The sequence below is a fragment of the Triticum aestivum genome, chromosome 4D (assembly GCF_018294505.1).
Source record: "Triticum aestivum cultivar Chinese Spring chromosome 4D, IWGSC CS RefSeq v2.1, whole genome shotgun sequence".
Taxonomy (NCBI): Eukaryota; Viridiplantae; Streptophyta; class Magnoliopsida; order Poales; family Poaceae; genus Triticum; species Triticum aestivum.
Window position 1 is genome coordinate 65,634,502 of NC_057805.1, and position 27,037 is coordinate 65,661,538.

At 46.6% G+C, this 27,037-nt stretch overlaps 3 protein-coding genes across 3 annotated transcripts; all 3 read right to left on the reverse strand.

The window, feature by feature from the left end:
- Window positions 1-683: 683 nt before the first annotated feature.
- On the reverse strand, window positions 684-1,319 carry LOC123099622 (uncharacterized). Its single transcript, XM_044521741.1, has 2 exons — window positions 1,253-1,319; window positions 684-1,156 (listed from the first exon to the last, which is right to left on the reverse strand). The coding sequence occupies exons 1-2, from the start codon at window positions 1,308-1,310 to the stop codon at window positions 816-818; spliced, it is 399 nt and encodes a 132-aa protein (XP_044377676.1). The 5' UTR covers window positions 1,311-1,319; the 3' UTR covers window positions 684-815.
- Window positions 1,320-2,374: 1,055 nt separating this feature from the next.
- Window positions 2,375-3,977, reverse strand: LOC123099623 (uncharacterized). Its single transcript, XM_044521742.1, has one exon. It carries the CDS (start codon window positions 3,804-3,806, stop codon window positions 2,568-2,570), a length of 1,239 nt encoding a protein of 412 aa, XP_044377677.1. The 5' UTR covers window positions 3,807-3,977; the 3' UTR covers window positions 2,375-2,567.
- A 700-nt stretch (window positions 3,978-4,677) lies between these two features.
- LOC123096249 (probable alkaline/neutral invertase F) lies at window positions 4,678-9,514 on the reverse strand. The gene is made up of 5 exons (XM_044517931.1): window positions 9,360-9,514; window positions 7,938-8,347; window positions 6,848-7,279; window positions 5,667-6,225; window positions 4,678-5,198 (listed from the first exon to the last, which is right to left on the reverse strand). Exons 2-5 carry the CDS (start codon window positions 8,307-8,309, stop codon window positions 4,903-4,905), a joined length of 1,659 nt encoding a protein of 552 aa, XP_044373866.1. The 5' UTR covers window positions 8,310-8,347; window positions 9,360-9,514; the 3' UTR covers window positions 4,678-4,902.
- Window positions 9,515-27,037: the final 17,523 nt, after the last annotated feature.

A 27,037-nucleotide genomic window follows, 5' to 3' on the forward strand; every position in this document is an offset into this window, starting at 1 on the left:
AAACGATGAACAGCCTAAAAATCTAGACTACGAGAGAGTAAAAACGATCCACGTGCGTGAATCCAGCGACCCCCTCACCACTGATGACCGAGGGAGCCGCCGGAGGACGACGCTAGAAGATTGGCCTCCTGGCGGCGGCTAGGGTTCCAGCCGCCAGGAAGAGAGAGAAAACGATCTGACGTCACGGCTATATCGAAATATTTTTAGTTGGGAACTTGTACTAGTTTCCCCCAGCTACAAGTATTTCCATACAGAGATAGTATAAAGAAAAAAATTCGTATCAATATGGTGCCGCCCGCGGCTCCTGCCTATACTAATATTTTGGGCAAATCTTTATATTATTTTTTGTAAAATTTCACATCTGTGGTATTTTTGATATATTCTCGTCTACTTTCACAGTTTCACTGATGCAAAACTTACACTCATTCCCAAAATTTTAAGAACGCATTAATACCATCCGATCATCATCATGACAAACGAAACCCAAAAAAAACAAGACATGGCAAATGTGGCTAGCGTCTTCAAATCGTTGAAAAAAAAAGGTACGCTTTTGCGTGCATAAAAAACATCGTATAGAAGCATTTCATCCTGTATTCTGTAAGTGATGTCATGGCGACCACAATACCAGTTTATTGGGATGGATAGGACTACAGAATAATTGCTTGGGTGCGTAGGAAGGACATGAAGAATGGAGGCAATGAGACATGATACACAGAAAGGAACAGACGCATTTTGGTGTTGCCATTCCAACTGCGGGCATTCGATAAAAGAAGGCACTCCAACGCAAAAACCAAAATACTGGCCTGGACCGTGTCTCACGCCCGGCATTCCGGCGAGGCGTTGTAGAGGGTGAAGTCGAGCGGCGTCTTGGCGGCGTAGGTGAAGGTGATGGGCTTGCCGTTGAAGATGGGCCAGCCGCTGTTGATGAGGCACAGCCCTTCCTCCCGGTTCAGCAGCCGGATCTTGGTCGTGTCCAGGATCACCGCCTTCACCTCGCCGAGGTTGCACGACATCACCACGCCGCTCTGCGGGCACGAGCACAGGTTCTCCACCGTCACCTCGTGCTGCGGCACGTTCAGGACCCGCCGCCCCGTCAGCACCGACGACACGCGGATGTCCTCCAGCTCGCACGGCCCGGGGTCCCCACCGGCATGCCCTGCGGACACGTCAACGGTACTACGTAAGATCCAAGGATCGATCGATGTGACTAAACTGCGACGGCGAAGTATTATACTGTATTGTCCTTGCGTACCTGTATGGAGAAGAGCTGCAGCGAAGAGCAGGACGAAGATGCAGGCCTTGGACGTCATGGCTGAAGAGCTAAGAAATAAGCTTTGATGTTTCAAGATTGCTTGGCCAGCTATTATATAGGCCTGCTGGCTCATGCATACGGACTACCCATCGGATGTACGTCCATCATGAGTTTGGTGCTTCCGTTTATATAATCTCCTTCCATGAATGCTCTCTCTCGTGCCAAAATTCCGTGATGATTTGTGGTTTCTTACCAAGTACTCCGTACTATTTTTTATCTCAACGAAATTAATTAAGGCCGTGAGATTATTCGGTAAGCAATCAACTAATCATCTCCGACGGAATCCTTGCACTAATTTCCTTCTATCTTCAGGAGAGTAGGGACACAAAGTTTGGAATGAAATCATTCTCCGTGCATACCGACGACAGAAATACGATTTGGAGTCACAAATATATGCCCGGTGCCTCTTGTACTGAACTCATGCTGGTTTCTCTAATGAAAATCGGAGGAAAACCCTCTTTGTACTGAACTTAGGCTGGTGTCGATCCGCTCGCCCATCTTGGTCCCATCAAATCTCTGCCACTACCTATCGGGACTCGTGCCTCGATCGGCCGAAAGCCGAAACACCAAGCGGCAACGTCGTACGCACGCACGGACACCTCTGGTTACTTGAAGGTGTCAAGCAGTAGTCATAGCCGTCGCACTGAAACTCGAGACCGAAGTTCCGGAACGGCTTCTCCTGCACCGTGAAGAAGCCGGTCTTGCTCTTCGAGACCTTCGGCGGTGGCGGGGGTGTGGCTTGGAATCGGGCGTTAGAGTCGCGGGGAGACGATCGGCGGAGTCACGGAAGCTGTGCAGCGTGGCAGCGGGAATAAAGATTCTCCAAATCGAGCAATGGTGTGGCGGCGGCCTAAATTTGGGTCGTGAATGGGTCGAAGGCGGACGAAAAACAGATGTTTGTCCGTTTGCTCTCACATGTTGGGCCGCAATTTGCGTGCGTTGGAGTTGGCCTAAAATCGGACATTAGATTTTCAACTGATTCTGGTAAATAAAGAGCATTGTTCGGTTTAAAAAGTTAAAATAAAACGCAAGTTTCAGTTGGCTTAGCCTTCTCCCAAATCCTCCTAGTAATCTTTCTATCCCTTTATAAACGTTACTGAATAAATAAATAAAGAGCGTTGTCCGACCAAAAAAAGGTAAAATGAAACGCAAGTTTCAGTTGGCTTAAGCCTTAGACGGTCCCTGAAACTTGAGTTTGCAAGTGTGAGACTGATGCCTAGTAGCCTGGATCTGGAAGAAGGACGAGCACATTTGACTACTGCTCGTGTACGTACGTGGTGACCTCGCTGGGAAGGAAGGCATGGCCATGAAACATGTTTAGGGAGGCACGCCCTGACATGTCCCTCGTCTCTTCTTTGGAGAAGCGGGACACTGACCGCACCGCTCTGCGCCTCGTGTCGACCTCGACCAGCCACACCGTGTCGTCTCCCCCGGCTTCGACACCAGCGTGGCCGTGGCGTCCCTCGCTCACCATGAAGCAGAGCGCGTCGGGGTCGGCCATGCTCACGACGGGGTACTCCGGCGGGACACGCGGGAGGTGCTCGTAGCCGGAGAAGGCCCAGAGCTCGGCGGCACGGAACTCGCCGTCCTTCTCCCACTCCATGCTGCCGTCCCGCGCCTTGCCCAGGGTCCAGATGGTGACGGTGAAGACGAAGAGCAGGCCGCGGTCGACGCTGACGAACTTCACCGTGTCCCCGGCGGTGACGCAGACGCTCCGGGACGCCTCGGGGCACTCCTGGCCGTGGTCGGGCTTCGCCCATGGGGTGTCGACGGGCAGCGGCACGTACGTGAGCGCGGAGCCGCCGTCGGCGAACACGCGGCCGACCAGGATGCCACGGTAGTAGTCGACCCAGCACAGGAACCGGCCGCCGACGGGCACGACGGCGTCGGTTTCCCAGCACTGCAGCGCCAGGTCCTTGCCCCTGCCGTCGAGGACCTTCACGCGCCTCACCTCCCACTTGTCGGACTCGGACGGCCCGGGGCCCGGCGAGAGCAGCACGCAGAGGTCGAACGCCACCGGCGTGCCGTCGCCGCCAGCCGTGCGGAGCTCGGCCACGGCGAACGCGCCCTCGCCGCGGCGGCGCAGGATGCCGATGCCCTTCCTGGTGAGCGCGGACCGGGGAAGCAGCGACAGAGACGGCGGCCGGGCGCCCCTCGCCTTGTAGAGGAAGTAATCGATGCTGCGGGAGGAAACGGTGAGCTGGAGGAGAACGGAGTCGTCGTGCGCGGCGACGACGCGGGGGTACGCGAAAGACGAGTCCTCCCTGCTCGGTCCAGACGGCCAACGGAGGTAGAGGCGGGAGGTCGCCGGTGGCGCGGCGAACCGGAACGACACGCTGATGACCGTGCCGGTGGAGGTGCGGGACGACGCCACGGTGGCCGCGTCGGCGTCGGCCTGGTCCTCGCGGTGGCCGAGCCGATCGAGCAGCACCCAGGGAGGGCGGGGCACGACGGCCGTGGGATCATCCAAGGTTTTGCTGGGTCGGGCCTCCATGGCTGCCTTGCTTTTTCCGATCGCAGTCTGCACCTTTTTTTTATATATTTTTTTAGAAGAATTTTTTTATATATAAGGAGAGGACGTAAGAATTGGGCCCGGACCGGACTCTACCTCTGATTTTGTACTCTGGTTGAAAACTACTCTGCCTTTTATCGTTGAGCAAGCCGACTTAAGTTACTCCCCCCAAAAAAAAAGCCGACTTACGAAGTGCTCCTTCTTCACATTCTAACCGACTTGACGAAATGTGCTTGTTCTTTATTTATTTTTTTGAAACAAGTGCTTGTTGTTTATGATGATGCCGCCTTAATGCCTCAGTCCAGATTGCGTGCATGCGTGTTTTCAGCATGTGGTCGATGCAATTTGATGCCCCTTCAATCAACCAAGTAAGCTAAAACAAACTTTCTTCAGAAATAAGTATCAGACATCTAACCGTACCGCCTTAACGCGGTGATCCAGAAGACCAGAACACGTGCGTGTTTTCGACTTGCGGTGCAGGGAACACTTCAAGCAATTACAGTCGGAAAAAAAGTAAAGCGTGCCCTTGTTTTACTGCAACAGTCAAAGCTGGAATATTTGCATCATTAATCTGGTTTGGTCTTTTCTTGCAAAAAAGATTCATATACTATAGAAGTAAGCATCTCAAAAAAAGAAAATATCCACATGAATCTCGACGTAAGATCAATGACACAGGACTTAGACGTGCAATACTTAGATGCGCTTTAGCAAAAAAGTCAAACATAATAAAAATTAAGTCAAGATCTCATCTTGATTGATTTAGAAACAAATGATTTTGTGACGGGTACTTGGTTAAAACAAGTTTTTCTTCATAATTGTGTGCTAAAGCTTGCACAACTATCCAAGGTGTCACTGGTACAAAACAAACATATTATTCCGAGACTGAGGTATCACCAAAGCACAAGCTTCACTTGCTGTTTTTGACAAAAAGGAAGAAAACGTAGTGCGACCTCTAGATGCATCTACGGTATACACTTCTGTCCAAACTGACAGAGTACAATTACAACCAACTCTGGACTCCTTTTTCTGTTGAACCCTTTGGCAAGTAAATTCTTTTTTCAAGAAACTCAACCTTCCTTCAAGCATTCCATGACGCCGACCGCCTCATTGTCGGCTTCACAGGCCGGTCCTCCTCCATGGAGATCATCATGAGCGTGGATGGGTCCTCCAGCATCATCCTCGCGACTAGGTAGCCAGCGATGGACCATGTCTGGAACTTCCTGGCCTGCTTGCCGACGAACTTCCCCAGCTTGCCGTCGTAGTACTCGGGCCAGCCGTCCTTGAGGAGCCTTGCCTCGGAGAGCTCGATGGCACGCTTCGCCATTTGTGGCCGCCCAGTCTTGATGCAGGCTGCTGTCAGCAGCCATAGAAGAACTGCAGATGAAACGTGTGAGAATGTTAAAATTCGTAGGCTTTGCATCCCAAGATTGGGTTGTGGGCTTGTGGCTTTGCTTCGTGCATAACCAGAAGCAGAACAAACGATTGAGCATACAAAGCCACGTCTCCACTCCTCAAGTGATAGGAAGCATGACAGAACTTCCCCCAAGCAATCAGAAGAAAGCAGATCAAGGGTTCCCAGAGATTCAAAATCATTTTTTTCCTGACAAACTATGTTGCCATTTATAGCTGTAATATTATTTACAGCTAAAAAGATGTTGCCAAATGGTAATTTCAGAATGAAGTTTATTCTAACCATTTATTATTGTTTTATAATTATTATAGTTGTACTCTTCAATCAGGAAAAAATAGTTTCACTTCAGATAATAACAGTTTTACAAACGAAGAATATTGGGCAGCAAAGAATGCTCACTGAAATAATGACGCTGGCATATAGTAAATTACCTGGCCAAGATCCTCCATTATGATAACTCCACCTAGTATTCTTGGGGTCGCAGCCAGTAATTATTCTCCATTCATGGTTCTCAAGTGCAGGATATACTATCTTCAGAGGCACCTCGCCCACTAGCTCATCCCATCTCTCCTCGATGAGATCCATTATTGCCGATGACTGCTCCGGAGTAGCTAGAGATGATATAATGGCAATACAGTTTCCAAGAGCAAACCACCTGAAGTCCATCATAGCAGGGCTGACGTTGCCAAGGAAGTAGCCTCCCCGACAAGGCATGAAATCAAACACCCAATCAGGGATTGAATCCGGAATGACATTGAATTTGTTCACAGCGGTGTGGGAGTATTCTTCTGTTTTGTATCTATATATGTTATTTAGATGTGGAAAATCAAGCCAGAAGTAATTTCTCATGTGGTAGGTTAATGCATGCAGTCGTTGCCCTATCTTCTCTATGAAGTCCTTCCCTTCACCATCCGGCTTAAGCATTTGGAGGGCACATCTTAATGCCATGTAGAAGAGAGCTTGGATCTCAATAGGATAACCGTATATACCCTGAAAATATTTATTAAATTTGTAGCATTACAATCATGTAACAAGGATATTTAGCTCCAACTGAAATTGTAACTCAGATAGTTGAACAAGGAATCAGGAAACTTTAGGATTACATTTCAGAATACAGATTGCCTTTTTAAGTACTGTAATATTACTTTAACTCAAAAGTCGAACAAGCAGCACGAAAAACTTTAGGATTGTATTTTCAGAATACAGATTTTCTTGTGCTAAAAATAATCATACACTTCCTACTTAAAGAAAGATGAATCCTCCATGCCCTATCACACATAAATAAATTAACACATACTCCCTCCATCTCAAAATAAGTGTCGAGTATATTATCTTTATATGTGTCCCTCTTGCATGGTCTTGGTAAATTAATGGTCATATGCCAAAATAATGAAAACCCAATATTTAAAATCTGCAACAGATTAATAACATGCAATACCAACAAGTCAAAGTGCGTTGCTATCTGTAGGTGTCCCTTCTATTAAAGTTTACTGTTTAGGAAAAAAAGTCCTTTTTAGCTGCCAGTCCTGTTCCTGTTGCCACCTCAATTGAATTGTGCTACTATGTAGAGTAGGTTCTGAATTTAAAGCAAATAAAGGTTAAGTGCCTGTACCATTCGACGATCAATCATTGAGCAACCATCAGTGCAGAGCAGAGTTGGGAAAGTATCGAATCCCTCAGATAAGCAAAGATTCAGTATAAGCCGCATGCACTTCTGACAATCAGGTGATTCTGATAAACTAGCATCTCCAGTATATTTTGTATACGCCCGGAGGAGAATAATCCACCAAAATCCAGAGTCCACTGGTGCCACCCTGCCAATTGCGCTCTCACCAAAATCTGCAACTAATGTTTCAGTGTTCCTGTTCACATTACGGTCCACCTTGAAACTTGCAGGCATTGCTCCTGCTCCAAGCTTGAACCGGTCTACCATTTTTTCCGAGCTTTGCAAGTGGACAGTTCTCAAGAGGAAGTTCTTCACTATTTCAGGTTCGTTGTTCATTAGGAAAGCCAATGCACTAGGAACAAAATCCCGCACAAAAACCTGCCGTTGTAAGGATAAAATGAACAACAGTACAGCATCAGATATTAATTATTTTAGGAAAGTAATAAAAAAATGCAAGAGAACGATGAATGTGAAGCAAACAGAGTACCCAAAGCCATAGTGCAAATGAAAATTAAATTACAATGGAAAATTGCATCAATTAGTTTCAGATAATACAGGATGCAAGTGAACACTTTGTAGTTCATCAGTTCATAACTGAGAGTATCCTCAACAGGGCATATAATAATGTAGCATCATTATCACTCCCTCGATCGCAAAAAAATGTTTATCACTACCTCCATTTCAAAATAATTGAAGTTGTAGATTTATCCTAAAATAGTTAAACTTATTTAAGTTTGACCAACTCCATAGAAAAACATGCAAAGGGCTACAACACCGCATATACATAGTTCAAAAATATATTTTATATAAAGAATATCATGAGAGTAATTTGGTGTTCCAGATGTGAATATATTTTCCTATTTACTTGGTCAAACTTAAATAAGTTTGAGTTAGACAAACCTAGAACTTCAATTATTTTGGAATGCAGAGAGTACTAGGCAACCGGACAATTTTACTACTAATTTATTAGATGTCTAAATATCAGAACCTAAGAAAAATGATAACCTGTTTCCAGATATGAGACGATGGATTTTACCTGATCATAATTGAGCACCTCCTCTGATGCGTGATCTACCGCAGCAACGGTACCCACAGGTTGGCCACGAAAATACACAACAGATTTCCTGAGTGCCTCCCATGCCTCATTCACAAGGGGGTGTGGTCCACTTGGCTCACCGAAGTGTGAGCCCGTTGAGAATGGTGACTCAAAACCGGTGCGGAATGCAGGCGAATGCGCCACACTATCAAAGCCGTCATTGTGCCGATGCGAGAGGTCACTCCATGACTGTTCATCAAATGACCTCTTGCGCTCCAGTGTGAACCTTGGCTTGTCAATTAGTAACCGTGAGAGGTCAAGATTGATCTCTGCCTCTGAGGCAATGGAGACATGCGATGACACTCTCTTCATTATACCCTGCTCTGGTCAACTACTATTCAGATGGGCTCCTGCAAGGGAAATGAAATATCAATTCAGGTTCAATCCCATGTTATTGCGAGGATGATTAAGGTGCAGAGAGTTATTCCATTGCAGTACAAATTATCATAGAAAGGTGAAAGCCAGTTCACAAACAGATTTACGGTGAATAAACACTTTGTTCTCATAGAACAAAGTGGACTAATAATACTGGTAAATATTAGAATTACACGAAGCAACTAAACTGGAGTACTAGTCAAGCAATGTATACTATTGGCAGAAATCGGCGCTCCAACGATTAAGGGGGTGCGTATCTACACTGGCCAACGGAAAGCAAGAATCGGTGCTGGTGCATAGAGAAGTACGCAGCAGCATAGTTATTATTATAAACTACGGAACGGCACCAACAGCCACAAGACTTCGATGAAATCAGAGCCTGCAGAGGGCAGCGCTGACGCAACCAACTAGGGCGACCGACAGAGCCAACCACAATGCCGGATCTGAATCTAGACTAGACTAGAGGGGTGAAGAGCTCATAACCTTCTTTCACTTTATAAAATAAATGATGGCCCCGTCAGCTGGAAAGCTCAATAACATGTAAAAAATCAATTCTGTCACCGTCCCTCCATGGCAACGACAGGTGCGATTTGGAAAGCTCAGTAATTGCTGAGAAATATACATCCCCCCTCTCATAAGTCATAATCCAGTATAGTATTTGCGTGACTAGGAAGGCTGTATTATTTCAGGAAAGTTCACCGGATTTTGCTCTGCTGCGACGGAAGCCGCAGCAGAGCAGAGCGGAATCGACTCATCAGCTGTGTGCTCCAACGACGGCTCACTACCGATTTCGTGCGGCATCAAAAACCGAAACCCAGCCCACTGGGGCGGCGAGCCAGATCCAAGGCTGGACGGAAACGGCAGTCAACCACATCGATCAAACTCCTACCGAACCAGATCCGTGCACCAGAGCAGCACGGAACCGATCGCGGGGGCAGAGGCCAAGGAAGATGAGAGCCGGGGGATCGGCGAGAGAGAAGGACGCACCGTGCCGGGGGGTCGTCGTCGCCGCGCCGGACCGGGCAGGCGGCGGAGCAGACGGAGGCGGCGGGGGGGTGGGGGTGTAGTGCGCGGGCGCGGGGAGGAGGCGGCATGTTGAGCCGGAGGCGGGTGTATTTATAGGGGCGCGCGCCAAATGGGCGTCTTCCTTCCTCGATGCTGCCGGTGTTCGAAAATCTCCCTCGGCTGCGGCCGATCATACTCCTGCCTTGTTGCTTCGCCTTTTGTCTTCTCCTTCCTTTCAAAAAACCATTTCTGTGTTGCAAATGGAATGTTTTGTATTTTCTTCTCGATTTGTTTCCGGGTGGTGACGTGTGACGCGCGTGGCGGGTGAAGAGGGTTTTCAACGTGGTAAAAACAATAGGAATGTGCCATTTCGATATCCATGTGGGATGTGGTTACCAAACGGCACGCCGTGTGCTCGGATGCAAATGATTGTTGATATGCTTACCAAAAATGAGTTGCTCTGTACGATGAGATAGTACAAGGAAACCAATGTCTAAAACGGATTTGGAGAGAGAGTCGTAATGCAACGGACCCCACGAAATCTCCTGGTACATCACATGTTTTCGGATTTTGTTAATTTCGCGCGCATTTTATTTTAAAGATATTACGCGCGGGTTTATTATTTTCATTTTTCTTTCTTTTTTCTTTTTGATCTTTTTTGATCTTATTCTATGTGGCGCGTAGCTACACTTGCGTGCTCGTGCACATTACAAGCGTATGAATGTATGCAAGTGCAGTTGATTGTCCGCATTGACAGGTTGTGTGGGCGCTGGCGGATATCGTTTAGACAATGCATCTGGCGGCGACGACTACTAGGTTGGCCATGGTGCGCATGACAACTATCGGTGAGACGACGATGCGAGAGTGGTCAAAAGAGGCATGATGGTGTCTTCACTTCCAATGTTTTCTCCTTTTACCGGCTAGTTCTGTGTGAGCAGATCGATAGAATGGCGGGGTGGTGACTATGACGGTAGACATTAGGATGCATTATCTCCAGGTGAAAACTCAGGATCTAGCCTTATGGCTTGATCAAGCAACGTCGACGTCCATGCGTCGTTACCATATTGAAGGTGTTGGTTTGAATATATGCTTAGGTTCACAACCCTTGGTCTGACATCTGGTTGGACCAGTCAACGTCGTCGCGTAAGCGGCATTCTCTTCTTGAAGACGTTGACTTGGAGGTTTGCGCCATTTATTTATTGATATGTAGAAAAACCACTATATTTTTCATAAATAAAAATTCAATAAAAAAACGTGATTACAGGGCTTGAGATAAGACGGAGAAAGAAAGAGAGAGAGGAAAACAAGAAAAAGGAAACTATGAAAGCTAAAATTACACCAAAGATTCCAGCCAAGAAGAGTACACAACAACGTACTTCCTCTTTATCCTATATCTCAACAAGTTTTGCTTAGGAAAAAATGTATCCTTCCACCTCTGAAATGATGGGGCAATCGCCTAGAAAATTTTATTGTTTCTTGTGATTCATATAGCCGAAGCTGCCAGGATAATTATGTCCATGGAGAAAGGTAATCTCAATTTGACTTCAATGTCCTCAAAAGCTTCAAACACAAAGAGATTGGCGGTTCTAGTGGGGCGAAAAATTCCCAAGATCTCTTAGCAAAAGGGCAGCTCCAAAAAGAGCATGAAGTGTTTCTTCATGCTAGCAGTTGAGAATTGTATAGTTGTAAGTGTCAATTATGAAGGACTTTCTTCTTTGAAGGTTTCATGTGTTAATTCTATAGTACCATCCAAAAGAATACTTTATGCTTAGGCTGACAAGAGTTGTTCCAAATCCATTGAAAATGTGGAGGGATAATTTTAGTCCCTATCATAACTTTATAACCATTAGAGGTAGAAAACAACTCATTGCTCCGAATGTAGCTCCATGTATCAGTGTGTCTCTAAATTCACATTGTCTCACGGTGATATAGTTATCTTCATTTGTAAAAAATCATCATCAGCCTCAACTGATAAAGGTAAATGAAAGAGATCTTCCAGGTATTCATAGTTGATTAGTTGCTCTGCATTTATAAATTGGTTTCTTGCAAAGGAGAAAAAGGTGTGGAAAGTGTAGGTTTAGATAGTTATTGTGCAAAGGTTTTCTTAGAATAGTGCACTTTTGCCATCTCCCCAATTACACCTTGCCATCGATTTGTACTGTTCAAGTAATCCCAGGTAAGTCTTCCACCAAAAGGATCCAACCATCTAGGCCCTAGGGGGGCCACCATTGTTATAATATGTGTTCCTAGATGAGGTTTACCCAAGGGATATTTTGCATGTTAAAGAATTTATGCAGGTTCTTGAGAAGGAGGCTCTGTTCTGGATGTTGATGTTCAACACACCAAGGCCACCTTAGCTCTTAGGCCTATAAACTGTGGTCCAAGCAACTAAGGCAGGGGAGTGGTCTTTCATGTCTGTCCCTCTCTAATGGCAGTGCCTTAGGTACTTGACAACTTGTTTCTTAATGGTTTCAACCTTTCAGGCAAGTCCAGACAACTCTAAAAATTACTTGAGAATAAAGGACATATTTCATCATCAAAAGCCTCCCTGCATAGGTCATGAAAGTGGCAACTCCAGCTAGTCTCTTTGAATCTCTGTTAGCCATGGGCAAGCCCTGCTCAACAGTAGGTTTGATCAAACCACGAGGTAGGCCAAGGTATGTGATAGGGAAGTATCTGCATATGCAATTTATTGTGCGTGTAAACAGTTCCACCCTTTGCTCAGCAATATTAACTGGAATAGGATTGGAATTATGGTAATTGAATTTTAAGTTTGTTGTTGAGGCAAATCTATTATGAAGGGCTTCGAGACACATTAATTGCTTAATATTAGCTTGCATCGCCACTACTGTGTCATCAGCATATTGTATGATGGGAAAATCGGGGCAGGAACTAACCTCATGGGTAGTTTAAAAAGACCTTGTGCAATTACTTTGTTGATAATAGATTGAAGGAGAATGGCACCAAGGACAAATAATAAGGGTGGCAATGGGACTCCTTATCTCACCCCTCTCTTACAATAAAACTTCTTCCCAGGAACCCCATTAAGTAGGACAGAAGATGAAGTGGAAGTGAACAAGGATTGCATCCAGGAAATCCACCTATCACCAAAACTTTGCCTTTGATAATGCCATTAATGGCTTCGTGTTCAATGGTACCAAGCTTTCTCATAGTCCAACTTTAGAACCAACATGTCATCCTTGGATTTATGGCATTGATGTAAATATTCATAGCCCATCCTAGGCAATCCTGGATAACCCTAGTTAATCTGAATTAATTGAAGAATCACTTGTTGCAGTCTATTTGCTAGGAGTTTGGTGATAATGTACAGTGTGCATTTATGAAGTGAAATTAGCCAGAAGCCATTGGGAGTGGTTGAGACATCAATCTTTAGAATTAAAGTAATGAAAGAAGCGTTGGCGCTCTAAAGAAAAATGTTCCCCTCATAAATATCATGTATCAATGTTCTTATATCAGTCCCAATAATATACCAAAGAGTTATAAAGAATTCATTGTTAAACCCATCTGGCCATGGAGATTTATCTATGGGAAGCTCAACAATAACTTTATTAATCTCATCACCAGTAAAAGGCTTCTCAAGCTCTTAAAAAATCTTGGGGTCATGATGTTGAGTAAACAAGCTAGGAAGGTTAAAATACATCTCTTTTCCGTCAGATCACCCCAATATGTTCTTGAAGGCATCCCAAAAAATGGTAGCTTTGCCAGCATGATCATAAATGTTAGCATGATCAACATTTTGCAACATTGCCATGTAATTGTATCTGTGGTTGATAGAAGCTTTTGTATGGAAAAACTTTGCGGTTTCATCCCAAAACTTGACACCTTTTAGTTTTCCTCTCAGCTTCCTATAGTTTCTCCGATTATTGAGTAGGAGAAAAAGGTGATCTTTTAAAATACTTTTGCAGTTCCATTCAAAAATAGTGAGAGGCCTAATTCCTCAATAAAGTCCCATAACAAGATATAATCATTGACTAGCAATTTTTACTTTCAAGCAAGATAAACCTTTATCCCAAAGTTTCCAACTTCTTCTTAAATTCTTGAATTTAGAATTTATCCTCTTGGCAAAGTCATGAAATCCAACAGGCATTGACCAAGCTGATTTAACCACATCCTTCAAAGAAGAATGCTCCAGCCAATAATTTTCAAACCTAAAAACAACTTTAGAATACAAGTTCCAATTATTATCATGCAAGGCAAGTGATTAGAGATTGGTCTAGCCAAAGGGAGGGTTACAGTGTCAGGGAAGGTGGTCATCCAGGAGGCAAAGGTAAAGAACCAGTTCCATTATTCTATAAGTGGATTAGCTTGCATATTACTCCAGCTAAACTACCTTCCTTTCAAGTCCCAAATTGCTTATAGCTTCATTGAATAGCATCATACCATTAACATCACTTCCAGGCCTATATCTGTCATTAGGGGACCTAATAAAGTTGAAGTCACCCATGATAATCCAATCTACCTCGATAGGCATTTTTTGTGTGTAACTGAACCGGTCTAGGAATTGCATTTCACCTTCTGGAGTACATGGCCCAGATTTTAGTCAGGATCCAAGTTTGATTTGAAATGGGACTAGTGAATTGAATAGAGAGGGAAAGTGTTTCAGAAGATAATGTCCCCTCAAATAATAATCAATTCATGCAATCTGTAAACTCCAAGGCTCCCACAGAAGGAAGAGAAGCAAACTTGTTAAATCTATTTGGGCACAAGTTTCTAATATAGGCCAAATAAAAATTATCTCTTCTCGTCTCTTGTAAGCAAACAATAGAAGATGCACTTTCCTCTGTCTCAAGTCTAAAGCATCCCATTTTTCCTATGCATTAAGCCCTCTAATATTTCATGTTCTATTGTTATTAATGATAGAAATATAATATCTTTCCAATATCAAGGACCACCCCACACAATAAATTGGTAATAATAATTATCGGAAGCTTTCATAAGGAAAGTCATTATAACACAGATCCCAGTGCCACATAAAAAGACCAAGGGTGCATCACATAGGTTGCACCATTTATCTGCTAAATCTGTCGTCACAGGTTTGGCAAGTCGATTTGTGGATGTTGTTGCGAGGCATGTCATATGTGCATGAACTCAAGGTTTTTTCCCTCTATGCAAGTCGACATATTTATTGTTTTATATGTTTGTGTGCACCACTTAATGCAGATACTACTATGGTCTTCCCCTCCTAAAAAAAACGCAATTATTATCTCGAATTTAACCTCTTCTCCTTGTCCCTTATTTCATTTCCGTCTGTTAGTACACTACTTGGCATGGCCCAAGGTTACATGTGCAAGATTGCTAGTGAAGCATTATGGTTTCTACTTGCAAAAAAAAACATTATGGTTCTGTTCTTGAGATTTTTTTTATCTTAACGGGTTTTTTTATGTGTCTTAAACTATCAATATTGTACATCTTCCAAGTTCGGAGTAATTATTGCGTGACCAAAACTGTATGGGGTACTACGTCCAAAAGTGACGGCCGCCTGAAATTTCCTCGATTTTTCAGATGATACTTTTAAGATCCACATGAAACTCGCCTAATTGTATTTATTCACAGCCAATTAGATTAAAGGCCCCGCCGGTGGAGGGCGGCGGCTAGTCTGCTACGAGCAAGAAGTCCGACGTGGTAAAGTAGTGTGGCTGATGAGTGATGACTGCAGTATCGCATCATTCACGCTTCAGAAATGAAAAAGGAGAGGCAGAGTGTGGGGCAGATGGCTGCTACCTGATTTGACCAAGACAAAAGGCAACCAACGAGTTGAAAGAGGATAGGCTTGCCACCGGCCGGGCGGCAGGCCCGGTTAGCCATCACGGTATTAATTTTGTTTAGCATAAATAATCAGGCACTTAGCTTGAGTCCTCTATAGTTGGTAGACATGGTTATATCCCCAGCTCAGCACGGCTCAAAATGGCAATGTTTGACCTCATGCTTATCTGTGTTAAAAATAAAAGACCTCATGCTTATGTTACCAAGTTTTTTTTATGAAACACAGTACAGACATAGACGCTCATACACACATACTCATTTATATACACGCATGTGCTTACCTCTAAGAGCACAAAGAAAAACTAGATTGACAAATCTTGAGATCGATGAGATCACCACATGCATCACTTTTTAAGTTATATTGTACATGCCTTCTCCGCCTCTAAGAGCACATCGAAAGGTACGCTGACAAATCTTGAGATTGATGAGATTACCATATACATCTTTTTTGTAAGTTATTGTAAGTTAGGGAGAAAGGGATTGTGTGCATTGATAATTCTCATTGATCGTGCACTAGGCACATATATAGATACAAGGGGGGCGCCTGGTGTCTTGTCTCCCAAGATACAACAAGTTAGAGAGGGGAGAGAGACGCGACAGGTGCAATGTACAATACCCAGACCTATATACGTATATGCATGTTCAACACCCCCCGCAGTTGAAGCGTCGTCGGAGACGCAAAGACTGGACCGAAAGCCCTCGAAGTCGAGGTAGGTAGTCCCTTCGTCATGACATCGGCGAACTGCTGATCGGATTGTCGGACGCCGGAGGTACTGTAGAGGGGAACGTCGGATGATGGAGCGGTGGAAGGGAGCGTCGGACGCCGGAGAACCCTCGACGGCGGACACCTTAGCCTTCGTATCGACAAGCGTGGAAGCAGGCTTGCAATTAAGCATGCCGGCTCGCTCCAGAAGCTCGTAGGCGTACTTCTCCTGATGCAGAAAGAAGCTAGTGGCACGGCGAACGACCTCGATGCCGAGGAAGTAGTGGAAAGCCCCCAAGTCCTTGAGGGCGAACTCGGTGTTGAGACGAGCTGTGATCTGCTGAAGGAGCGCTAGCGAGGACGTAGTCAGGATGATGTCATCGACGTACAAGAGGAGGTACGCAGAAGCGGCACCCTGATGATAAACAAACAGGGAGGCATCGGACCGTGTGGACCAGAACCCCTGCTGCTGAAGGAAGGCCGTGATACGCTGATACCAAGCCCGAGGTGCCTGCTTCAACCCGTAAAGTGAACGGGAAAGCAAGCACACATGGTTCGGGTAGGTGGTGTCAATGAAACCGGTGGGCTGCTGACAGAACACCTGCTCATCGAGGTGACCATGCAAGAAATCATTGGACACGTCGAGCTGGTGAACAGGCCAGGCTCGAGAAACAGCCAGTTGGAGAACAACGCGGATCGTGCCCGGTTTGACAACCGGGGCGAAGGTGTCGGTGAAGTCCACGCCAGCGCGCTGTCGAAAACCTCGCACCACCCATCATGCCTTATAGCGCTCGAGAGAGCCGTCGGGGCAAGTCTTGTGGCGGAGTACCCACTTGCCAGTGATGACATTAGCGTGGGGAGGCCGCGGAACAAGCTGCCACTTATGGTTGTGTTGCAGGGCGTCGAATTCCTCACACATTGCAGCAAGCCAGTTCGGATCCCGAAGGGCTGCGCGAGCGGAGGAAGGTAGCGGAGACGGTGCCAAGGTAGATGCAGCACACGCGTACTCGTTGGAGGTGTAGCATGTGCTAGGACGGAATGTCCCGATACGAGTCCGAGTGACCACACCGGTGGAGGGTGTAGCACCCGCCGGAGGAGCCGGAGGGGAGACAGGCGATGTGGAGGTCGAGCCAGTCTCAGAGGACTCCGAAGGTGATGACGATGACATGCACCCAAGGTAGGACAATAGACCTGATCTAAGCACCCTTCCCAAGGACACTGCCTTACAGTCAAGGACATTCAAAGGACAGCAAATTCTACCGACTGAAATCACCACAGGATGCAACCCACTTGACCGTGGGTTCCACTCGGATAACCCAATTCCATTCGACCAGGATATAATCATTCGGCCATATCAGAAACCACTCGGAATACAGAAGATCTAAGGTCACTCTGTATGACAACGGTCAGGCGTTCACTCCGTAGACTTAATGGTCATTTATATGACTTTAATACTGACGTTACCAGTAACGTCCCCTCTTTATGTACATTGAACCCTATGTAACGAAGGAGGGCTGGGGTCCTGGCGCACTCTATATAAGCCACCCCCTCCTCTCGGACAAGGGTTCGCACCCCCTGTAACTTCACACATAATCCAATCGACCAAGCCTCCGGGCACCGAGACGTAGGGCTGTTACTTCCTCTGCGAAGGGCCTGAACTCGTAAACCTTGCGTGCACAACCTCATCGTAGTTAGGATCTTGCCTCTCCATTCATACCCCCTATTCTATTGTCAGACTTACTCCCACGACAGTTGGCGCCCACCGTGGGGCAGGTGTCTTAGCGACTTTTCGATGAGGTTGCGATTTTTCCGATTCCCATCATCATGGTTTCCGGCGGTGGATTGGCCGAGGGCCGCGAGATCCGTCTCGGCGCGCTCGTTTTCGTCGCCGACGACTCCGCTTGGCTCCAGGAGGCCCCCCTCGACGTCAAGACGCTCCCCGTCCGCGGGGCTACTCACTTTCGCGCGTGCGTCCGCGGCGTCCTTCTACGGTAGCCGTCAACCCAGTATCGGTCGGCTCCCGTGACATCTTCACTCCCCGCCGTTCGTCGCCGCAAGCGGTCCGGTCGATCGCGACTCCAGTGGTGGGTGAAGCATGCGGTGGCCCGTCAATCGGCCACCCCTCAGGTCGCGGCAATCGAGCCCGACGAATCGCTCTACGGGTTGTTTGACCTGTCGAATGGCTCCGTCGAGACCGTGTCCGAGTGTGACAGCAGTGAGCCTGCGGCAGAAGTCTTGGTGGTTAACACGCCGCATAGCCCGCCTGGTTTCCGTCGCGGCGACGGCGGCGATGGCGGCGGTGATCCATTGCGTGTTCATGAGGAATATCATCCCGAAGCCCTCACTTCGCAGCAGAGGGAGGAGTTGCATCGTCGCAACGTGGAGGCGCTCCACACTCCCATCACCCGGGAGACCGTCGAGGCCCGGGACTTGGAGGCTACGCGCCTGGCCACTTTGGCTGAGTGCACACGAGTGGATAACCTTCAACATTCACTCGACGAGCGTGCTTGGCAGCAAATTCCTGAGTCCAGTCGACGGCGGCAGTTGTTTCCGCCTGAACCTTAGGTATACCGCACTCCGATTCAGAATCTTACAGTTGTGGCCCGAATAGCGGAGTCGATCCAGCCGTCTCAATCAAAGGCTGGAAGAGGTTTGATGCAGATCAGGGCGCTGCTCCGGGCCGCAGGAGAGCAAAACACAGCTGTTTCTCAGTCTCGCAACAGGATCCACAACAGATCTGTGGTGGCTGACACAGTTCAGCTGGCTCACAGCCCAAGATCGCCCCTGCGGCGTGAGGGACGTGGGCATCGCCAAGAGCAGTATTGGGGTCGGAATCACAAGCAGTAAGATCACCGACTCGGCCGCGATGATCTCCGTCGAGTGCCTACGCCCCCTCCGAGGAGCGGATCATATGTGCCCCGGCAATATGATGACAGGCACCCGCGCAGCGGTGAGCGGAGGGTCCCAGTCGACCCGAGAGAGCCAGGGTTTGATGCAAGGTCAATCCTCGTTCAAGGTCTGGTCGACAGGAACAGAGCACACAGAGAAGGACTCGACAGAGATCGTCCGACTGGCAGTAGAGTTCATGTCTCCAGGCCAGAGTGTTTCAACAGAGCCATCTGAGCTGCTGAGATTCCCCCCAACTTCAGGTTGGCAACAGGAGTGAGCAAGTTTACTGGTGAATCGAAGCCTGACACTTGGCTGGAGGATTACGGAGTGGCTGTACAGATCGGTGGTGGTAATGATGAGGTGGCAATGAAGCATCTTCCTTTGATGTTAGAGGGTTCGGCCAGAGCATGGATGAAACTCCAGGCAGTATATTCAGTTGGGAAGAATTGACTCTTGTGTTTGTCAGGACATTTGAGGGCACATGCAAACGACCTGCAGGGTTAGCAGAATTACAGCATTGCGTACAAAAACCAAATGAAACTTTGAGGGATTACATCCAGAGGTGGACCACTTTGCATCACACAGTGGAAAATGTGTCTCAGCACCAAGCAGTGTGCGCCTTCAAGGAAGGCGTTCGGTACAGTGAGCTTAACCTGAAATTCGGTCGGACAGGAGACATGACCCTGACCCGAATGATGGAAATAGCCACTCGGTACGCTAACGGCGAAGAACAAGACCGACTCCGCAGTGGCAAGAGCAAACCAGTCGGCCAGGACACCGGAGGAGGGAATTCCAGTCGGAAGCAGAAGCGCAAAGCTAAACCCGTAGGACCTGGTGAGACTGCAGCCGTGGTCCAAGGAAAATTCAAGGGAAAACCTAAGGGGCCCTGGACCCCCAAGAAGGTAAAAGATCAAGCAGGAAATGATGTGCTAGATTTGCCCTGTCATATTCACACCAAGAAGGATGAAGAGGGAAACCTGATTTACCCCAAGCATACCACTCGACAATGTCGACTCCTTATCCAGCAGTTCCGAGAAAAACAACCCTGTGAGAAAGAGAAGGAATCTGATAAGGATGAAGACAAGGAGGAGGATGATGGTTTCCCTAATGTCAATTCCACCTTAGTGATTTTTGCTGACATCGAGAGCAAAAGTCGACTGAAAGTCATAAACAGAGAAGTGAACATGGTTGCCCCAGCAACAATGACATATTTGAAGTGGTCACAAACTGCATTCACATTCGACCAGTCCGATCACCCAGCACGCGTTGCCACTCCAGGGTGGCAAGCGTTGGTAGTCGACCCAGTTGTTGGAGGCACTCGACTGACCAAAGTATTGATGGATGGTGGCAGTGGTCTGAATATTCTCTACGCTGAGACCCTGAGAGGGATGGGCATTCCGATGTCCAAGCTTAGTGAGAGCAACATGAGGTTCCACGGAGTCATCCCTGGAAAGAAAGCTGATTCACTCAGCCAGATCACTCTTGACATGGTTTTCGGTGATTAAAAGAATTACCGTAAGGAAAAGTTGACATATGAAGTTGTGGATTTTCAAAGTGCCTATCATGCTATTCTGGGCAGACCTGCATATGCTCGTTTCATGGCTCGACCGTGCTACGTGTACCATAAGCTGAAGATGCCTGGTCCCAGAGGTGTGGTTGTTGGAGATATGCCCTAGAGGCAATCATGTGATGATGATATTTCCATATGTATTCATGAGTCCTTTGTATTGTCCTTGAACATCATCAGTGATATGTATCAATAAGTATGTGACTTGTTCGTGGAACTATGTATTGTATGATGATTGTTTAAATGGTCCCTAGTTGATAAGGTTATGCGGACACATATCCTTGACTAGTATACGACTCGGTTGATGACTATGTTTCACAAGTCATGTGCATGGAGATGCTAAACCGATAGTATGGGCTCAGGGATGGAGATCACCGAGCCGGACAGACCCACTTTGAGACGCAGCGAGATATAGTCATCTGTTAGTCTCAAGTGCAATGTCTATGCCATGTCCTAGACCCGAGGTCCTCGCATGTTCTCGGGATGAGGACCGACTCACTTAGGGTCTATCAAGCTACTCCATAACTGGGTAGTTATAAAGGTAGCTTTCAGGTGAGTCGTGAGACATGCCGCGAGACATGGTTGACCAAGATGGAATTTGCCCCTCCTATTTGGAGAGATATTCTCTGGGCCCTCTTGAGTGATCAGATTCGGAAAGCATGGCCATGCGACTTGGGTTAAGTGTTAACCCAGTTCGGGAATTTGTATCATGGTTTCGAGAAGAGAGGTCGAGCTAACACAAGGGTGACAAGTACTCGCCTTGAGCTCGACAACAAATATCGTGAGGCAAAAGGAATGTTGCATATGCCACATGGGAGTTGGCACGTTCTGCTAGGAGCCGCTACCAACTATCGACTCTGGTCGTGTCCATGTGTACGTGAACCTATGGCGTCGCACACTTAAGGGGCTGCAGCCCATTCGAATTGGATCTGAGTGGAAAATGGATGTGGACTCCTAGTGGGCTCATGTGTTGAGCCCACCTCGGAGGTCTATATAAAGGGGAGTGGGCACACCACTTAGGGTTGATCGGATTGAACCCTGGTTAGCCACCGCCACTCCCCATGCCCATGCCGCGCGACCGGACCTAGCAGTCCGCCGCTCGACGCTGCTCCCCGTACGTGTGGATACCTTGGAGGCATCGCATCTGCGGTGCTTGGACGAACCGTTCGAGGGAACCGCGAGGTGCCGTTCGCGGGAGATCACCGTTCACGGGTCTTCGCTGTTCGCGGGAGATCGGCAACGCGAGGAGGAGACGGCCCGGGAGATCGGCTACACGCATCACCAACTCTACTTCCGCTGTGGTGACTGCGCGTCTAGTGGTAAACCCGATCCCGTGATCTATTTCCAGCAGCATGATCTTGGGTGCACGGTAGAAAATTTTATTTGGCGCTAGCGTAGCGTACCGCGTGTTCCAACAGGGGTATCAGAGCCTCTGCTGTGTGGCAATAGATTCGATGATATGCATATGAGATATGTAGATCGGTTCAGGTGCGGGTCGATGAGATCGGTCGCGCATGTCAGTGTTGAAGGTTGGTTTCGTGATCTTGTTTCCGTGATCATGATGCAGAGGTCGTGACACGACTTACCCCTACCGGTCGGTTGTACACCATCGGGGTAGATAGTGGAACGTAAATCCGGATGCAGCACGCGAAGATCAATGAGATTGATCGAATCGGAACATAGATCAACACCTTGGAAATGTGATTTCCGCGGTGGTGAAATCTGTTGGAGCGGTCTCGGTAAAACGGCTGTAACTTTTGCATACGAACTCCGATTTTGCTCCACGACCTGTCAAACTGAAGCTAACGAAAAGTTGGATTAGCGGCGAAATTCTAGAACATAATTTCGGCGCTTCTGGCTAGGCCAAAATCCGCTTGGAAGATAGAGTTTCAGAAGGTTTTATCTTCGGCGGTAGAACGTCTGACTCGTTTTGGAGGGAATGACTGTGATTTGGTATAGCCCATGTATGTTGCTTGTATATTATTGTTTCATGACCTGCGAGTCATGAGTGAGGCAACCGGCAGGAGCCATATGGTTGTCCCATTATTGTATTAATGACCTGCGTGTCAACATTAGAAGCCATGTAATGTAATTTACTTTCAGTAGCTATTAGTTTTTAATAGCATAGTATCTTATGTAACACTTGGCGGTTGACACCATGGCGTGGAGATGGAGATCACTACGAGGACAACCATGCATGGGCAGACTGCGCACGTGGAGATGGAGATCACCATGCGCTGTGAAAAGGGGCTATACCATATCACACATACATAAACTGCCTGTGAAAGTTTATCCCTTTTACGCACCCTTCCTTTTGCATGGTAGATGTTTTAAGTAGGGTGATCCCTCAAAGAATGTCAAGTACAAATGCCTCCCCAATTGCTGCACCTTCACATGTCAAGTATATTTAGTGGCGGGCCTATGAAATTAGGGTGCCACTAGATCTCCTTGAAGTGATGGGTTTATGTCGGACACTTACACGCGGAGCATTGGTTGACTTGTCGTGGCTATCAAAACAGTTTTGGGCTAGGAGGCATAGGAGTTGGCGAGGCATGAGATGTCCCCAACAACAAGAGTCGTATGGAGATACGATTAGCAAGAGTTGCTTACCGAGTGATCTTGTCCTCTAGCGGTGATGCAAAAGCTCACTAGTTGACATGTTGATCTTGGATCTTGAATCACTAAGTATCGACCGAGGGATGTTTATTTTAGTGGGAGTAATGATCTTATTAAAATGTTTAATATGAATTACTCTTCATGAATACATGTCTTAGTGTTTTACATATTTCTGTTGTAGATCAATGGCACCACCTGCTCAAGTTACACCTTTTGCGTTGAAATCAATCCTGAAAAAAGATAAATTGAATGGAACAAACTTTACCACCTGGTATAGAAACCTGAGAATTGTTCTTAGGCATGAGAAAAAGGAACAAGTTCTAGAGAATCCGCTTCCAGAGGAACCTGCCGATAATGCTAATGTCACAGCCAGAAATGCCTACCAGAAACTCGTTGATGAATCAAACGAGATCAGCTGTCTCATGCTGGCTTCTATGGAGCCCAATCTGCAGCAGCAGTTCGAAAATATTGAGGCTTTCGATATGATCGAGAACCTTAAGAGCATGTTTCAAATGCAGGCTAGGACCGAAAGGTTCAACGTCTGGCGATCCTTGATGGATTGTAAGCTGAAAGAGGGTGATCCACTAAGCCCGCGTGTGATCAAGATGATCGGGTACATGCAAGCTCTGGATAGGCTGGGCTTCCCACTTGGGGATGAGTTGTCCACAGATACAATTCTGGGTTCTCTTCCGGACAGCTATGGGCCGTTCATCTCGAACTACCATATGCATGGGATGGAAAAGAAGCTCACTGAATTGCATGGGATGCTCAAAGTGGCAGAGCAGGATACCAAGAAAGGTACACATCGTCAAGTGTTGATGGTGCAAAACTCGGCTAAGTTCAAGAAGAGCTGGTCCAAGAAAAAGGCTAAGGCAAAGGGCAAAGATAAGGAGGCAACTCCAACTACAGCCGCTGCGCCTAAGTCAGGGACGACTTCGGGGAGTATGTGCTTTCATTGCAAGGAACCCGGACACTGGAAAAGGAACTGTAGCAAGTGGCTTGCCGAGAAGGGCAAGAAGACTGGAAGTATGACTTCTTCTTCAGGTACACTTGTTCTATATGTTATAGACATTTATCTTGCTGATGTTTCTAGTAGCTCTTGGGTATATGATACCGGATCGGTTGTTCACATATGCAACTCGATGCAGGGGCTAAGCAGAACTAGGAATGTCGCAAGAGGAGAAGTTGACATTCGCGTCGGGAATAAAGCAAGACTTGCTGCATTGGCCGTTGGCACTATGCAACTTAATTTACCTTCAGGATTTGTAATGGAACTTGATAATTGTTATTATGTTCCTGCTTTGAGTCGAAACATTATTTCTGCCTCATGTTTGATGAGACAAGGTTATGAATTCAGTATTAAGGACAATGGTTGTTCTATTTACTTGAATAATATGTTTCATGGCTTTGCACCCGTTGTAAATGGGTTATTTATCCTAGATCTTGAAGGTGAATCAGTCTATAACATAAATGTCAAGAGGCATAAGCCTAATGAGATAAATCCAACTTACATCTGGCATTGTCGACTAGGACACATTAGTCAAAAGTGCATGAAGAAGCTCCATGATGATGGAATTCTAACTTCGTTTGAGTTTGAATCATTCGAGACATGCGAGTCTTGCCTACTCAGTAAGATGACTAAGACTCCTTTTGCAAAGAGTTGCAAGAGGGCGTCCGAGTTGTTGGAACTTATACATAGTGATGTATGTGGACCAATGAGCACGGCAGCCAGAGGTGGTTTCCAATACTTCGTGACTTTGATCGACGACTTGAGTAGATATGGATATGTCTACTTGATGAGGCACAAGTCAGAAACTTTTGAGAAGTTCAAGGAGTTTCAGAACGAAGTGGAAAATCAACTCGCCAAGAAAATCAAACTTCTACGATCTGATTGTGGCGGTGAGTATATGAGCCAGGAGTTTGATGATCATCTAAAGAATCGTGGAATAGTTCCACAACTGACTCCTCCGGGTACGCCACAGAGAAATGGTGTGTCAAAACGGAGGAATCGGACCCTGTTGGACATGGTCCGATCGATGATGAGTCAGTCGGATTTACCCTTGTCATTTTGGGGATACGCTCTAGAAACTGCAACTTTCACACTAAACAGGGTACCATCTAAGTCCGTAGATGAGACACCATATGAGATATGGACTGCGAAGAGTCATAATTTGTCTTTTCTGAAAATTTGGGGATGTGAAGCATATGTCAAGCGACTCCAGTCGGATAAGCTCACACCCAAATAAGACAAGTGCATATTCGTGGGATATCCAAGGGAAACCTTGGGATATTACTTCTACAACCGTGAAGAGGGCAAAGTTTTTGTCGCTCGACATTGAGTTTTCCTTGAGAAAGAGTTTCTCAATCGGAAGGCTAGTGGGAGGACGGTCCAACTAGAAGAAATTCGAGAACCACACGGGGACGTTCCGGTTGGTGATACTGTCACACCGGAGTTAGTCAGGGAACCCGTATTGGAGTCGACACCGGTTCCACGGAGGTCGGAAAGGTTACGCAATTTGCATGACTGCAATGTGTTGTTCTTGGAGAACAACAAGCCGACTACGTATGCGGAAGCGATGGAGAGCCCTGATTCCGAGTTATGGCTTGAGGCCATGAGATCCGAATTAAAGTCCATGGATGACAATCAAGTTTGGAACTTGGTTGATCTGCCAGATGGCGTTCGAGCCATTGAGTGCAAGTGGATCTTTAAGAAGAAAACTGATATGGACGGAAATGTCACAGTCCATAAGGCTCGACTTGTTGCTAAAGGTTATCGACAAGTTCAAGGAGTTGACTACGATGAGACTTACTCACCGGTAGCGATGCCTAAATCAATTCGGATCATTCTTGCTATAGCGGCATATTTCGACTATGAAATATGGCAGATGGATGTCAAAACGGCTTTCCTTAATGGAAATTTAACCGAGGATGTGTATATGACACAACCCGATGGTTTTGTCGATCCAAAGAAGTCTAGCATGGTATGCAAGCTTCAGAGATCCATTTATGGATTAAGGCAAGCATCTCAGAATTGGAACATTCGTTTTAATGAAGCTGTCAAAGAGTTTGGCTTCATCAAGAATGACTGTGATCATTGTGTATTCAAGAAGGTCAGTGGGAGCTCAGTTGCATTTCTGATCTTATATGTGGATGACATATTATTGATTGGAAATGATGTTCAATGCTTGAATCTGTCAAGGACTCGTTGAAAAATAGTTTTTCTATGAAGGACTTGGGAGAAGCAGCTTACATTTTGGGAATCAAGATCTATAGAGATAGATCGAGAAGGCTTATTGGATTAAGCCAGAGTGCGTATATTGACAAGGTGTTGAAGCGGTTCAACATGCAAGATGCCAAGAAAGGTTTCTTGCCCATGTCACATGGCATTAGTCTTAGCAAGACTCAGAGTCCTACGACTCCTGATGAGCGAAGACGCATGGATGGGATTCCGTATGCTTCGGCTGTTGGGTCCATCATGTATGCTATGGTATGTACTCATCCCGATGTTAGTTTTGCTCTTAGCGTGGTGGGCAGATACCAGGCTGATCCAGGGGAGAGTCACTGGACAACGGTTAAGAATATCCTTAAGTACTTGAGAAGGACTAAGGATATGTTCCTGGTTTATGGAGGTGAGGATGAGCTCGTTGTAAAAAGTTACACCGATGCTAGTTTCCAAACAGATAGGGATGATAGTCGATCACAATTTGGGTTTGTGTTCATTCTGAACGGAGGAGCAGTGAGCCGGAGGAGCTCCAAGCAAGATACGGTAGCTGATTCTACAACAGAGGCCAAGTACATTGCGGCTTCTGAAGCTGCAAAAGAAGGTGTTTGGGTGAAGAATTTTATTTCTGATCTTGGTGTGGTTGAGGGCGCGTCTAATCCATTGGACCTCTATTGTGATAATAGTGGTGCCATTGCGCAAGTCAAGGAACCACGGAACCATCATAAAACCCAACACATACTCAGGCGTTTTAACCTTATTCGCGACATTGTCGAAAGAGGTGATGTAAACATATGCAAGGTACACACGGAAGCAAATGTTGCTGATCCATTGACGAAGCCTCTCCCACGTCCGAAGCATGAGGCGCACATGAGCTCCAT

What these genes read in the sequence shown, in the direction of transcription:
- LOC123099622 (XM_044521741.1), bottom strand. Translation starts at nt 1,310, where the DNA reads ATGACGTCCAAGGCCTGCATCTTCGTCCTGCTCTTCGCTGCAGCTCTT. An exon ending in TGCAGCTCTTCTCCATACAG is followed by an intron (nt 1,157 to 1,252) that starts GTACGCAAGGAC and finishes ACGTGTCCGCAG; the next exon opens with GGCATGCCGGTGGGGACCCC.
- LOC123099623 (XM_044521742.1), bottom strand. Translation starts at nt 3,806, where the DNA reads ATGGAGGCCCGACCCAGCAAAACCTTGGATGATCCCACGGCCGTCGTG.
- LOC123096249 (XM_044517931.1), bottom strand. Translation starts at nt 8,309, where the DNA reads ATGAAGAGAGTGTCATCGCATGTCTCCATTGCCTCAGAGGCAGAGATC. An exon ending in AGGTGCTCAATTATGATCAG is followed by an intron (nt 7,280 to 7,937) that starts GTAAAATCCATC and finishes TTACAACGGCAG; the next exon opens with GTTTTTGTGCGGGATTTTGT. An exon ending in CAATGATTGATCGTCGAATG is followed by an intron (nt 6,226 to 6,847) that starts GTACAGGCACTT and finishes AAATATTTTCAG; the next exon opens with GGTATATACGGTTATCCTAT.